This window comes from Coturnix japonica, chromosome 5 (genome assembly GCF_054131305.1).
Source record: "Coturnix japonica strain WE chromosome 5, WE-NBRP24, whole genome shotgun sequence".
NCBI classification, from domain to species: Eukaryota; Metazoa; Chordata; class Aves; order Galliformes; family Phasianidae; genus Coturnix; species Coturnix japonica.
In genome coordinates, this window is record NC_140667.1 from 28,223,855 (window position 1) to 28,239,781 (window position 15,927).

General features: G+C 43.3%; 2 protein-coding genes across 8 annotated transcripts in view; both read right to left on the reverse strand.

Annotated features, from left to right (window-relative positions):
- Positions 1-15,927, reverse strand: part of RAD51B (RAD51 paralog B) — a 353,109-nt gene that overhangs the window by 326,847 nt on the left and 10,335 nt on the right. The gene's annotated exons all lie outside the window — the stretch shown is intronic.
- Positions 4,428-15,927, reverse strand: part of TMEM229B (transmembrane protein 229B) — a 31,316-nt gene continuing 19,816 nt past the window's right edge. For 4 of the 7 annotated variants that reach the window (XM_085549028.1, XM_085549027.1, XM_015864807.3 and 1 more), the window contains one exon: positions 4,428-8,304. In XM_085549028.1, coding sequence (XP_085405154.1) covers positions 7,774-8,277 — 504 coding nt within the window. In that variant the 5' untranslated portion in view covers positions 8,278-8,304 and the 3' untranslated portion in view covers positions 4,428-7,773. Of the gene's footprint in view, positions 8,305-13,323; positions 13,344-13,765; positions 13,787-15,473; positions 15,574-15,927 lie in introns of those variants that run through there. The other 3 variants (XM_015864815.3, XM_085549026.1, XM_015864811.3) reach the window with 3 other exon arrangements.

Below are 15,927 nucleotides of genomic sequence, written 5' to 3' on the forward strand. Positions count from 1 at the left end.
GGACCACAGGGGATGAGCATAAGATGGTGAAAGAGAAAGGCCGAGGAAGCATTGAAGAGCTTCTCTGAGGATCACAGAATGCTCAGAGCTAATGCTGAGGAACGGCGAGCACCAACAGGCCTGAGGAGGTGGCACTCATAGAGCAAGAACAACATGTAGCTGAGAATCCACACTCAAACCTCCCAGATTTGCCTGAAATAATCTGAAGGAGCCATGCCACCCACTGGGGCATGTAAGCCCCATGCCCTCGGTGTACTCAACCCACTGACAGAAAGCACATGGGGAAATGACCTGTTCTACCTTAATGGGGGACTTACCATGAGTTCAAAACGTCCTCTCATGAGGACATCCACACAGTAGTAACTGCCTCTTTTTAAAGGGGTGTGGCATGTCTGTCTTAATATTATCTGTCTTAATATTAATATCTGATTTTAAAGCCCCATGTAAAACATGCAGACACAGCACTTGCTCCTGGCCTGTTCCATGAGCATGCAGAACTTCGTCCTGACTCTTCTCTGGTTCTCAGGTGTTTCAGAAGGAGAAGTGGAAACGGGCCAGAATGCTTCTTGCACTAAGCAGTCACAGCTCTTGCTCACCAGTACAAACTATGATACAGTTGTGCAGTACGGAGGCCCTTGGCTGTGTTTGTGCATCTAAAAACACACGCACTCACTATGTGAATAGGCATTTGTGAAAAGGATCATTTGAAATTACATATTATTCTGTACACATTGAAATTCAGAGACTGACAGAGGAACCTTTTAGCTGAATTTAGCCCTGAAAGACTATTTTATGCCATTGTGTGGATGTGATAGCAAAGGCCCTGAAAATTAATTGCAAGCTTGCAGCTATCCTAGTGCCTGAAGGCAGGCGTGTAAAGTGCTTTCTGCTCTGAGCTTCCAAAGCACTAACTACAGATCTTGTGGGCTTTAATGAATGCTACAGCTCATCAGTAATCAGCACTTTTGTGTTAAACTGCCAGAGGAAAGCTCCTGAAAGGAAGCTTAGAGTACCTGTGTTTGCAACATGGACCTGCAGTGGATGTAAGGTAAAGAAAGTGACAGGTTGCCAAAATTGCTGATAGAGAAACAGCACAGGGAAGAGCTGTGGCATCAGATGACAGCAGAAGGGGCAACACAGATAAGCTGGGCAGTAACTGCAACAACACGAGCTGATAGAGCAGATGGTCATCTCATTTTAGTCTCTAACATGGCTTATTGCCCCTAGCAATACATACCCAAAAGTACTCTGCTGATGAAGATGGGATTATGTAGTAAAGGGAGGGAGAACAGTTTTATTCTTAACATGAGACCCATGCTATGTATCTGCTCTGACAGCCCCTTCATGTGCCAGCTTTGCACTTGGGCAGACTGTGTGCAGGTGGCTGCTGGCATTTCTCTCTGATGAAAAGCTGAAGGAATTTTTTCAGTTAGAAGCACCTGTGGGCAACCTGCTGCTCCCAGGGCTGTAACACACAGGGCAGTCTGGAGCCAAAACCGTGCACACCAATAGAGGAAGCAGAGTTAAAAGCAAGCCAAATTTGGCTTTGAAATGGGAAAAGTAGAGATAGGAGTTGCTGTGGATGACAGTAGAAGGTGCTGATTCAAATACAGGAATGGTCACCTTGAAGGCAGACTGCTGGGTTTATAAAAAAACCATTTACCATGTAGTAAAGAACATAACAGCCTTCTGAAAACAGAAGGAAAGACTCTGTGCTCCAGGCTAGCAGAATAAAAACATCTTACCAAAAAATACTCCCCTTATGCTGTGCACTAAGCGGGTTCCCAAATCCCAACTAAATGCATCACCACAAAACCACAGAATTACAGAATCAGAGGTGTTGAAAGGGCATCTGGAGGTCATCTAGTCCAAATCCTTGCAAAAGAAGGGTTTCTCTACAGCAAGCCTGCACCCAGGGTTTCTGTGAGTGTCATGCCATAACCAGGGATTGCCCAGCTTTTTAGGCGAGTCTCTATCTAGCACAGGGAACTCCCTTCCTTCCCTCCTCGCATCTCCCAAAACACAATAAGAAGAGCCATGCCAAAGTAGCAATATAGATATGTTACAATGGGAGCTAGTCACACATTCTGCACTGGAAAATGTCCTGAGTTTGAAAGGCCAGATATCTACAAGCACCATGCTTACAGTGTTCACTTATATAACAAATACTGTTTCAACTGCATGTTTACTCTTTTATTTTTTAATTATTAAAAAGCAAAAAGTGTATTTCCTTCTCCTTCTTCATACCATCAAAGTAGTACAGCATGCCAGTCAGTCATATAAATAAACACTTGCCGATACATAAGTGTCTTTAGCTCCTAAATTGACAGAGCATTCTACAAACTAACATCAAGCATTTGTAACTACCATTCAAAAACTGTTTTTTTTTTCTTAGAAGCCAACAAATGCCGTTCACATCTGAAATCCAACGGCTACAGAAGCAGCAAGCAGCCTGGGCTCCAGAATAAGGAGTCAAGGAAATGCTCTGCTTCTGCCAGAACAAGCCCTGCCATACTGCTTTCCACGTGCATGAAGCACCAGACACGGAGAACAGGAAATAGCTGCTTCCAGCCCATCCAGATCCTGAAGATTTGGGAATGTAGATGTTACCAGCAGGTCTTGCTCGGCTGCCATTACCCAGCACTTATATCAGCAGTTCTGCTCATGGTCCTCATGCCCTGGAAGCTCTCCCTGGCTGTGCTGGGGTGGTGCAGCACACCATGCACAGCACACCTGCAGTATGAGATACTAGTGATCTCTTCCATGGCCTTGACAATCACCTTCCCACATTTGACGTCTAGAGGCTCAAGCATCTGAAACTTTAACCAAAATGCTCTCAAGTGAGATCATAAAAGGTAATGAACTTGTATTGTATCTCAGTCTTTCACTTTTAACCTCCTGCTTTCCCATGAAAAACATTTCCTTCAGAACTCATGGAATTAAGAGTACAAAATGCATTCCTCAGTAGGCCCATGGGCTAATTCAGGCACTGCAAGTGCCACTTGGCATCACCCTGAGGGCTGAAGTGTCCTATGTCTCAGCGTGGTTAACTTACCAAGATAAGACGCAGAGCTGGGGGCATTTCTGTACCTCTGTGACTTGAACAAGCAACAGCTCACATATCGCTATTTTTCCATAGAGCTGTAGTCAGTGAACCTCGCAGGAAAATAAATAAATAAATAGATAGATAAATAAATAAATAAGATGAGGTTTGGATCCTCCTTTCCTCCTCAGAGAAGGTTTGGGCAATATACACTGGGCTAGCGGACAACTTTTGCATTGCCGCCTATAGTAAAGAACTCATTGGGCAAGGGCAGCTTTGCCTAAAGTGGTGGCATGGGACGCCAACAAAACCATGCCTCCTTTGGACTTACTTCCAGGCAGCACTTCTTCCTCCAGTACCTGTGCCAGACGTCTGAGTATGGGAGCAGATACATCAGGGGTGTGAGAGAAGGCAGGCACCATGGGTGGCCATTTGCCAGCACTCCCCCCAGCTCCATGAACCTTATTCAGGCAGTGGGTGCCAAAGCAGCCGGATGAGGTATCACAGTGGGAATGACTTCTGACTGAGCAGAGGATGCACCAAGAAAGAGATTTCCTCCCACAGCAGGGGGAGGTGGTAGCTGCAGACATACAAAAAGGAAGAGGAAGAGAGCAGTTTCCTTTCCTGGTGGCTCAGCTGCAGTTTGCAAGCAAAAAACCTGAAGCAAAAAGTGCAAGTCTGCAAGCCTACCCCCTGAATTCAGTGCATATTCAGGGCCCAGCAAAAAATAAAACAGAAACTGTTTGGTTTCAGTTCACATTGTGATGGTGGTTCACGTTTTATTCATAGCAATGAAAGGGCAGGCGTTCCTGTGAATGAAGAAATCCCCCTTCTTTCGGTGCAGCTCAGAGAATGTCAGCAGCAGAACAGCACTACTGACTGTAGGAGAACTACAGCCACCAGCTTCCCAATTCTCCAGAAGCTTGAGTCCTTCAGCCACGTTTTACCTTTTATAGTCACAGGACTAGTCAAGCAAAAGGTTGATTCGATTATTCTGCTTTAATTAGAAAATGCATTCAGACCAAAGGCATAATTGTACCTGGTACATATGTACACATTTCTCTCAATTATAATGCCAAGATCAAAATGTGGTCTAGTTTTGCTTTGAACCAACTGTTTCCCTCTGGCAAGCTCACTGCAATATACACAGACATCATCACAACAGTGCTTGAACTGCTCCTTGTGCCGAGGACACAGAACTGTATTTTATCATGTATGTGTGCACCCCTTAGGATGGACAGAGTGAGGGATAAGCAATACAGGGGAGACAAAAGTAGAACCCTGGGGTACTCAGAGCCCCAAACCCACCACCCCCATCCCCCACCCTCCTCAAAAAGCAGCACAGAGCCCCTCTATCCTTGCTGCAGAGTTAGGACAAGATGGATAAATCACAAGTTTTTTATTGCTGGTGAACTCAAAACAGGCAACTTTAATCTACCAAGGAAGATACACATACAAACAAATGGTTAGGCCTTGTGCGTTGTTTTTTGTTTTTTTCCTTCATAATTAAGTGTCTCTACCACTTCAGTCCAGTCCAGCTCCTGAGCTCACGCTGAGCTGCCATCAACACCCCGGTAACGTGCTCTGGGCACTTCTCCTGTAAGATGTTGTAAGAAGCATCACATGTATTAAAAAGAGAGATTTCGCAGAAAAGACAAAGCCACATTGCTTAGCAAGAAGTCTATCTAACCCTGCTGTGTTAGGTACATGGTATTAAAGCAAACCCTGCGATAACATTTGTTGTCCAGGGAATTATTTGAAATTATTTAATAATTTGTTGGATCCCTTCCTGTTTCTGGTGTGCAAGCTGCAAGTAAAGTGCACTTCTGGGTATAATTTACAAGTCTCTAAGGATGCAATATCTAGGTGGTACACATCAGACATCACTGGAAAGCAAACCAGAGTAGTTACTACAATGGCATAGGCAATAGGGATAATAGAATAAGATGTCATATGCTGCTGGGAAACCCATCCATAGTCTGAGCACCTGAACATTACATCACTGTGCAAGAACTCTGTTATTTGGTGGAAGCTTCTGCAGTCACAACACATGGCTGTGTTCCAAGTTAGCTCTGCGAACTCTTCCTCCTTTTGTCCCACCTGCAGCTGGTACGGAGTCACCAAATGGTGCTGCTAGCTCCTTTTAACATTTTTAAGAGTTTTGTAGCAGCTAAGGAGAAAGCAGGGCTCCTAGAGATGCTTTTATGAAGCTGAGGGTTTCAGATGGTGTGGGTAGATAAGAGGCAGCATCACACCACAGCCACACTGTGCTGCAAGAGAACTCTGGGTACTACAAGACCCCAACAGAACTAGGGACAAAGCAGGGACATCACAGAATCATAGAATGGCTTAGGTTGGAACGGACCTTATAGATCATCTAGCTCCTACCTCTTGCCATGGGCAGGGCTGCCACCCACCAGATTGGGCTGCCCAGGGCCAATCCAGCCTGGCCTTGAACGCCTCTAGATATGGGATGAGACCCCAGCTCTTATCTACACCATGCAGTTCTTGCTGTAACTCAGCAGAGCTAAATCTTTTTGTCCCCCTGCACTACATGAGGTGATGGTTTTGCCTGGGTCTGCACATGTGAGATCATCCAGACTGACAAAAAACATACTGCTTCTCTGGTTTAATAATACTGGCATCACAGCAAGGAAGAAGTATATATATATCTGCTCATTGCTTGCTCTCTTTTAGTTTAATTATCTATAAAAAGGAAACACTAAATACCCACCTAAACATTCAGAGTGCTTTGAGAGACACTGTGTACCCCAAGGCAGATGTGATTAACTCCTTGATGCCATTGGTTTGTGTCCATTGCCAGCAATGGATGTCACGTGAGAAGGGGGAAGGAGAGGAATAAAATAATTGCACTCTACGCAGCACAGAAAGAATTGACACTGGCTTTGTAAGGGCAGAACCTGTCAATAATTCCCTTCACGAGGCTAGAAGTGCTTCTTCCCTTGGGAGTGGATTCCCCAGGACGAGGAGCAGGTTCACAGCTGAGCTCTACCTCAGACAGAGTAGCAGCACAAAAATGACCTATCTACTTCCATTGCAAGAGTGGAAAAATCACAACCCCACAAACATGTATGCTTCAAACCAAATTCATCTCTGCTGCAGCTCTGCTGATTACAGTATAGGAATGCTCAAAATTGATCTGTCCTATGAGACAATTACAGCAAACCTGTCTGGTAAAGCTGTCATGAGCACTGTACTTCTGACAACAGGAAATTCCACTTTTGAGGAACTCTGACAGCCAAGGCTTACCAAAGCACATTATTTGACCTGTGGTTGCCAGTATCAGGCACCTTCCCTATTCTACAACTTTTCCCAAACTCCATAAGCATTCCCAAGAGGTTAAATTTCAAACTGCCCCCATGCAAGAAGCTCCAAAGTGGAGCCACAGCACTCCCTGCTCCTGTAGCTCTCTACTACTTCTCTCACACTAGAACCCAAAACCTTGCTAAAACTGCGAAGAAGTGCTCTCTAGGAAAAATAGTGTTTGTTTTTGGAAGCAATGTGTCTTCCTTTATCAGGCAGCATGGCGTATCTCTTGCTGCCTCCAGTTATTCTAATGGGAAAGGTCTGCTGAGGTTATTTAGAATATAATTTGGGAAGGAAGAGCAAACCCTCTTGAAACACTGAGGAGACCACTGGGCTGCCAGTGCTGATGGAGGATGACCATCAGTGCTATAGAACTGAATGCTGGGTACCACTTCAGCCACACAAAGATTTTGACCTTTGGTCAAGTACAATGAGTTGCAGCCAGATTAAGTCATCAGCATCACCAGAAACAGAGGAATCCCTGGGAAGGAAGGCAGAAGACTCTTGTGGCATGTACAGTCTCTTCAAGGTTCACATGGTCAGGATGAGAGCTGGAATCTGCAGCAGCCCTTCAGACAAATTCTGCTTTGGGGGGACAGAGGAGATGGGAAGACTTACATATTTCTTGTGCCTTTTGCCAAGATTCAGATTGCACAGATCATGGTAAAATTCACTCAGCAAAAAAGGCTTTTTCGTAAAGAAAAAAAAAAAAAAGAAAGAAAAGGGAAAAAAAAAATCTATTATCAGGACTGAGATTTCAAGAAGTACAAGATTTGTATAAATTCAGCAAGATGTCCAGCACCAGATTGTATTGTGGTGCAAAAAAGAACCCCGGGGTAGGCCAGTGGGACCTCATGAGGGGAACACCATCTACCTCCCCAGCAGACTGCCAGCCTTAGGTTCTTCTCCATAGCAGATGGATTTTCCTTGTTCCTGCAGCATCTCAGGTCCCACAGGAGGTATTGGTTGCAAGCAAGCACCTGAATATTGCCTAATGGAGTAAGCCAATCACTAACTTTGCTGGCGTGTCCATGACCATCCAATGATTACATTTTTCCTTTTTGAATGCTTTTCCACCTTAGCATTTTTTTTCCCTCCTTCTTCTTTCTCCACACAAAAGTATAAGCAAAAGGACTGCTTTCATCTGTAATAAGTTAAAATCAGAAATAACCTAACTAACAAGTAATTGATATTGGTCCTTGGAACCCAAAGAGTAAAATCCTTAGAAAATCTATTGGTTCCACTTTTTTTTTTCTGGTATATCCCATGCACACCCCCATTAGAAAAATGGGGTTTATGAATCTTATCATACAGCAAGGACCAGTACCTCAAAGCCAGAGCTAACAGCCTGTGGTAGAGGTCTGTGCTCCCTCAGATTTCTAAGGGTGGCTCCAAGTCATGCTTCAATCCGTCTTCACGTGGCCATTGGCCAAGGCAACAGGAACAGTGGGAGCCCCTGGCTCAGCAGTCTCATCAAATCGCAAGCGCAGGGTGTTCCTGATCACCAGCTGTTCCATGATGAAAGAAGCACAAAACCATGGGATGGCATACTCCAGGGTGATCAGGCCCATGAAGTCAAAATCAAACTGGGAATAGTCCCATGGGCAGGCATTGAACTGGCGTAAGATGAGGCCAGTGGTGAACTCCCAGAGATACGTCCAGAGGGTGTAAATGAAGCAGCGCACTAAAATGTGACACTTGTCTTTGAGATACAGATACATCTTCTCCACAATGAGGATGGATGTGCCGTAGATGAAGAGTGCCCACACACTGGTAACACCTGGAAACTTCCAGTTGAAATTGACCACAAACTCCCAGGCAGCTGTGAACATGACCTCACAGAAATAGCCATGAATGGCATAGAGGTACCATCGGGAGAAAGCGGTTAGAGGTTCTGCTGCAGCCATCCTTCTGCACACGCCTTGGTAGGCACTCTGAAACAAAGACAGAGAGAGGAGTCAATGAGGAGTTCAAGTCCTTACCACCTAGATCGCAGCATGCACAGATTTGTAACATCCACAGAGGGAAAATTCTAATAATAAAAGTGCATTTAAAATTGTATCATTTTTACTACAGCAAATTTAAGCCCTGAGGAAAGGTGGCACTTTATCAGGCTCTGAGTCTCAGAACACATCTGGACTACTCTGACTGAGGACTGGGATGCAGCTGGTATTGTGCTCATGCTAAGGAGGGAACTGGAAGTTTCAAGGACTTTGACAGGAGTGAGGCTACTAAAGAGCTTACTGGTTGCAATCATCAGCAGAAAAATACAGCTATCTCAGAAGGAGCACACATCATCTTTTTGCTCTTTTCAAGAAACAGTACTGTCCTTTGCTTTTATTTCTACCTCTAAAATGAAAATTAGCTGAACACAGCATTGAAAATCTGGGCCTTTTTCATCTGTCTTCTACAGTCTCCATACCCAGAACGCTTACTGTAGTAAAAGACTGAGATTTGATGGGAGCCACAGAAAGGAAACCAGAAGAGAAAGTTTCAGAGGTCTTACATTTCCCTATATAGAACCTTGCATCCATTCAGCCAAACTGTTATTTCTTCTTAATTCTTTCAGTTAGAGAATTCTGGCATCATATCTAGGATTTAGAGAATCATTTCTTATGCTATCAAACTGCCCAGTACCAAGTCAAAAAGGACAAGAGAGCCATTGAAATCCATACAGATTTGGCTTCAGGACAGCAAAGCACCAAGAATTAGAAAAAGAACAGCTGAGCATAGAGAGAGGTGGTTAGTCATGATAAATAGGAAATGAGAACAAATTCTATTTGTCTTTACAGGAAGAAACTTGGTGAAGAGATTTCTGAAAGGGCACAATTTGCTTGTTGCTGAGTAGTTTAAACACAATTGGTCTTCACACTTATTTGTAGAGATTCACAAGATCCTAAGCATTGCTTTATCACACTATATTCACTGGCATAAGCTGATTAGTTATAGTTTTACTGAAGACAGACCCATGTTACAGGGTCAATTTGACATCATCTGGATTTTAAAAAGCTTATTTTTTCAAGCTGAGTTTCTTGACTCTTCATCAGGAATTATTTAATTCATTTGCTCTGCATTTGTCAACCCCGTGGCACAGTGTGCTAAGTAAGTACTACACTATGTCCTGTGTGTAATTTCAAGTGGATTGATCCTGCTCTGCTTTGTAATCATTGCCTCTCTGGACAAAATATTAACATGCAGTGTGATTAAAACTGTCAGGAAATCATTAGGAAAATGGAAGTAGAGTAATGAAATTGGAGAACACAAAAGAAAATATTCACTGAAAAAATACCTATGGGATGAATTCAGATGAACTGTGGTATGTTTCTTAGCAATGAAAATCAATGGTAAATATTGAAAGTGGAAAGGACAGAACTGTATCCATGAATTTGCTCCTCTCTTAAGTAGTCACCTATAAACAACCATAGTCCTGTCAGCTCATATGATGTGGATGAACAAACTCTTTTCCTAACAGCACGATCTGTTTCACATATGGTACTGAACTATCATCAAATGCTACAGATTTGGGTCAACAGAACATTCTGAACTTCTGAGTGAAAGACTTTGCAAAATAGCAATTCCTGACACTGGAATTTTTGGCTAATAGCTGAACTGAAAAACCAGGTCTGAGACAACCTCTACAATACAAGTGAACCCATTTATAACCACCACTGATGTATTATGAATCTTGAGCCTTTCATCATAACTGCAAGAAGTGTCAAAGTGCTGACACTGTCTCAGCACTTGCCCTCAACTGTCAGGTGCCAAGTCAGCACAAGCTTGATGGGAACTTCCTGCTTTCAATGTCCTTGAAGGACAATCTTCAGTCAATGCAGCTCCTCCAGTACAACATTCAATTGAAGGTAACACCAAAGTACACATTCAAACATAGAACGGACAATGCTGAGAGTGAATACAAGAAGCCACATCCTTGTACAAGCTGGGAATTGCACAGCATCATGGTGACAATTTGCTTGAGCATTTACAAAAGTAATTAACAATGCAGCCATTCCCAATTATCTTGTCTCCCAGCCGTACCAAAATGGCTGACACTTGGCAGACAATACAGCAAAAGAAGGTCTTAAAAGGGAAATGAGGGAAAACAGTGTTGTCTTACTGGACAGCAGTTAATGCCCAAGGATTGTGTTCAAAGTAATTGCAGGCTGTTAGTGGCAGAAGCATCCAGACAGAGGGCCAAGACTGTAACTGGTGCAAATTCATGAAAAAGCTTGAAATAGATAATTGATCTTGGCAATACAAGACTTCTAATGGAGTGACTGTAATGCAGATCAGAAGACAGAGTATATGATAGTTGTTCAGTTTCCTGGGAGAAATTTATGGCATTCATCAGCAAGGTAGCTCCACTGGGACGAGCAGCAGCTTCCAGAAAACAAGAAACACAGCTGCCATCTATGCAATTGTCTCAGCAGAGCAATTCATTGCACAGGACAGCAGGTCAAGATGAAGGAAGTATCTTCCACCAGCAAATTATATTTCAAGCAGCTAGAGAAATGGTTCACTCAAAATACAGTGCTATTAGTAAGTCTGATCAAAAACATTGCAGAAGCCCTGTGTTTTTCTCAAGTAGGACCTTCTTTTCCAACTTGATGATAGAATTACAAGAAAAATGGGAAATCTGTGGAAACCACACCCAGGCCCTAAGGAAAGTGCTGTCTATGCAGGTAACACAGGGGCCAAGAGCTCTTAAATGCATATCTCTTCCTCTTATTTTTCCTTTCCTACTGAGTAAGCACCAAATCAGAATGCCTTTGCAACCAGGGACACCATTAATGTGCTGCAAATGTATCTATCTTCAGTGTTTTTGTATAAATCTCACACAGATCATTAGGAGTAAAGATTTACAGAACACTAGTGCTGGATTTGGCCCCAAGACATTAGTTCATTAGTGTTTAAAGATTTATGCAGCAGAGTCTTAGCAGTACTTATGCACTGAAGTCATAAGTCTGAGGAGATAGTCATCCTCCAGGTAACTGAGAGCCTCAATTAACTGCATCTCAGAAAAATAGAATTTCTGCTCCTCTGAAATATGAAACAGTTCCAGCAAATCGATTAATCAAGCCTCATAATGCGTGCTAAAGAGAGCCACAAACATATGCCTCCGAACACAGACTTGATGGCCCTTCCTTACTTTTAGCACTTTCAGGATGGATCTGGAGCTCAGGGATTTTGGTCACTTCTGAATATATTGATCTGTTTTTGTTCCTTCTCTCTCTGGACTCCAGCTCCATTGGAATGTCTGCTGTCTCCATTCTCCTGAGGTCTACTGTATTGTGAGGAAGAAAGCATATTTTCTGCCTTTTCCCCTCATTTTTTGTCTCTAGCTCCTTCTCCTTACAATGCATATCATCTTCTGGTTCCTTCCCCAGTGCATTCTGTACCTGCTGGCAGCCTGTGATCCCTGCCTGCCTTTCAAATCTGTTCTGAAGAGAACTGGGATTCAGTAAAAAGGAATGACGACAAAAGAAGATTAAATGAATCCAATTACCAGACTAAGCCAAAGGGACGGGAAGCATAGCTGTTACCGGTAATGCCTATGTGGGATGCCCAGAAGGCACCATTTTGCAATGAGGAGAAAGATGGGGATTTCTTTGGAGGGAACTTTTCAAGGGACAAATAGAAAACATCGAGGCATTACTGGTTTAAAGATTTTTCTGACAAATGTGATCTCTTGAATGGTAAAAAAAGCTCAGAAAGTTGAGACTTGCCATGCTCTGCACTGTGCATTGCCTCATGTTACTGGAATGGACTTTTACCCATAGCAACCACCCCAAACTGAGAGTAAGCTAAGGCAGCAGCAGTGACCAAGTGGGATGATTCCTATGTTCCAGACAAAAAGCTCCTTGAGAGTCAAGCAAGTAGCATGCTCACAAGGCAAATTTGTGAAAAATGGCTGAGATCACACTTAACATATAGAATGATTATCATTCAGTTAGTCCAAATCTTTCAGGCAAAATCATTTCCCTCTCTAGCTAGTTGCTAGAACACCACTTTGCCTGTGACCCTCCCATGTAGAAAAGCTGCCCTGAGTCCTCAGGGCATGCACTGGTACTACAGGAAAGTGTTTACCAAAGGCCCCAGCACAGAGCAGACTTGGAAGCCAGGGCACAGCTGTAGGAGTGGACGGAGCATCTATCAGCATGCAGAGGTTTTTCAGTCTTAACAGTAGCCCGTGTTTATTTTCTCTGCAGAAAGGGCAGAACTGAGCTCCCAGAAATGATCTTTCCAAAGCTGCTGCAAGTTTACAGTCTGTAACCTCAGGACTGAGCATTGGTAGATCCTGGTGGGCAGCTGTCAGCTCACTGCTTGGAGCCAGGGTCATGCACTTCTAATATATGTGCTCACCCACAGTAGCAACCAAATTCACTGCAGCAATCAAAATTCACAGCTGTTTTTGAAAGCTTGGGCTTAACATGTTGCATTAGCTGACTGAAGCAAATCTGACATTCAAAGAACACAATGCACATCATGGCTTACAAGGAAAAGCAACCAAAACAGAGTGATGAGTGGAGAGAGAGAATTTATCTGAGAACATGCTGAGAATTTACAAGCCACAGCCAATACAATTTCCTCTGCCACTAAAGAGCCAGCAAACACAAAGGAGAAAAAACATTAAGATCAAGGTGTGTCACCTAACTTACGTGACTTCTTAAGGAAATCTAAGGCAGCTCTTCTTTTGGAGTTTTCTTTTTCTTCTTAGCAAATGCCCCTCTCGTCTTCTTTCCAAAGCAAAATGAAAAGCATACAACACCAGTCCACTCCTGATGAACAACCTCACAATAATAAATTGATTCAGACAACCCAGAGATCAATACCAGTCCTAACAAACAAGCACTTAGCCCAACTCTTCAGAACAATCTGCACCTACAAGCCAGAAGCAGTATGCAGTGGAAGAAAGCCAGGCTTGGCAATTAGAACATCAAGAAATTCAAACTCACTTCACACTGAAAACGAAGCTTGGCAGAAAAGAATCTTGTGATCAAGGCACCAAAGGAAAAGTATGTAAAATCCTTGCCTGCTAATACTGTGAGATAATCCAAGTCACCTAAAACTGTGAAGAGAAACAGTGTGTGTAAAAAGACCAAAAAAAAAAACACCACCCAAACATTAGAACTACTGACAGATCTGAGGCAGCACCTCCTTGTTTGCTGCAGGAGAAACTAAATGCAACATTTCAGAAGTCTGGTACTTTTACTGGAAAAAAAGAGAGCAGCCTCTAAAACTTCTCACTACACACACACCTACAAAAAACTATTTCCTTCTCCTTGTATTACTCTTCTCCAGCACACAAGTTTTTATAAATCCCTACCATTCAAGTGGTGGTAGTGGATAACTGGGCAGTGTAAGCACCCACAGCAAGCAGCTGCTGCCACTCCTCACCTGAGAGGAACAGCACCTGCTGCAAACCATGAAGACATGTAGCATCCGGGCTTATGCTGAGATGGATTCAAGCCTCACAGGTAGAAAGTGCTGCATGGAGATAGATGAAATAAGAGAGAGAACACTTTCACGCACGTGTAGAAATGGGACCTTAGGCTGTCATCAAAAGAGGAGAGAGAGAAGAAAACTTCTTGAAGTCTGTTGATGGCAATTCTACATTTTTTCCTCCTTAATCCTTCCTCCTTTAATATTCTGCAAATACGTATTTTCCTTCCTAATATCAAGCCACCACTGAAATGTGAAGTCATGAGAACCTCAAAGTGCTTTCTGCTTTTGCTATGCTGCAAAGCCTCAGATTCGCTGTTAACAGCCCTGCAGAAGGAAACTTCACAAATTTCAGATTGCTAAATTGTTCTCTGTCAAGGAAGGAATCCTAGTGGAGCCCCCTAGATGGTGGCTGTCTCATCTTCATCTCAAGTTCATGCAGATTCTGAGAGGTAACAAATATCCTGGGGAGGATGGGCAGAAGAGGCTAATTCTCAGAGTCCTACTGACCACCGTGTCAGACAAAATCCTCAAATAGGCACCCCTGCCTACAGCTGGGAAAAGCAAGATCACTGAAGCAGCTTCCTGGGAAGTTCCTCCCACTGGCATCCACCTCACCATTCACTTTACCATAGGGGCAAATCATACATAACTGACTTGCAGAGCACAAAAATCAGCAGTTGAAACACATTGTATGAGCAAATAAATCAGCAGTGAGTTTTATCCTCCGCTGTTCAGGTTTAGCTCAATTCAGAAAGAGCTGCAAGCAGCCTGTAACTGCTATCACTGAGGATATTTGTCTTCACAGGCTACTCAAATTTCTCTGTCCTTAACAACAAACAAACAAAAACAAAACAAACAAACAAAAAGACTTACTTAGGTTCTAGGGCCTTGTTCCTACACAGCAGACATACCCCCCGCCCCGCAGCACTGGGTAGTTGCCATTTACATCTTTGCAGAAAGAGTGCTTACATTTCCAGTGCTGCTATTTCCCCAAAGTATCAGGAAGCTTATTATCTTCAGGTTAGATATTAAGAAAAATTTCTTCTGACAAAGTGTGGTTGGGCACTGGCACAGGCTGCCCAGGGAGGTGGCAGAGTCACCATCCCTGGAGATGTTTACAACCAAGTAGTTGTGGCACTGAGGGACATGGTTGGTGGATACAGTGAGGGTGGGATGATGGTTGGACTAGATGACCTCAGCGGCCTTTTCCAGCCTTAATGATTCTATTATATCTGGATTACAACTACATTAACACCATCTTCACTTTTTATGCAATCTTGCCATTTTTTTCTTTTGTAACAATGAAATAACAGATCTGTCACAAACCTCAAATGTTCACTGGTTCGTATTTCTTCTCAGATCAAAAACATCCATCTGATTATGTGCTTCATGCCTTAAGAAGATGGCACCTTCCCATTGGGATATCTGATCAAAATCATCAACCTTGAAAGAAGTGGTAGGCCAAGCACACATGGCCTTTTTCATATAAGAGAATAACTCAACATTTGCGTTCCATGTGGAACTGGTATTTGCCCATCTGCTTCTTTCTGCTATTCTGAGAAGCCTCTTACCTCTTCAGGCATCAGTTTCTTAACTCAGCATTGGCCCTCAAGCTTTCACTGCCTCACCCTTCAGCTACCTTCTTTTTCCAGTCACTCACCTTATGAAGGCACAGTCCCAGAAATGCTTCCCAGTACAGTTCTTCCAAGCAGAAATGTGTGCTCCCAGCTGCAGCTTCACAAACTCCAGCTTGTGAGCCAGGGAGCTGGGTCAGAAGGATGCCCAGCCTCTCTTCCGTCTGCAGCTGACATCACCTTGGTTTCTTTCCAGTTTTTTTTTTTTGAGCTTCTTACTGCCTCACTCCAAAATCACAGACCTGAACTGTTCTCTCACGCTCTAATTGAGACTGAACCACAGATACCTTGACTTGTTTTAATTAAAGCAAATCAGCCCACTATGCTTACACAATTTTTAAATCTACCTACAGATGTACAGATATATAAAAATGCTAGATTCAGGATTCCTGCTTGCAGCCTGCCAACAACTTATCAGAGCTCCACAGGGAATGCCCAGTTCCATCCTTCGCACAGCCCATAAAACAGATACATTTAATG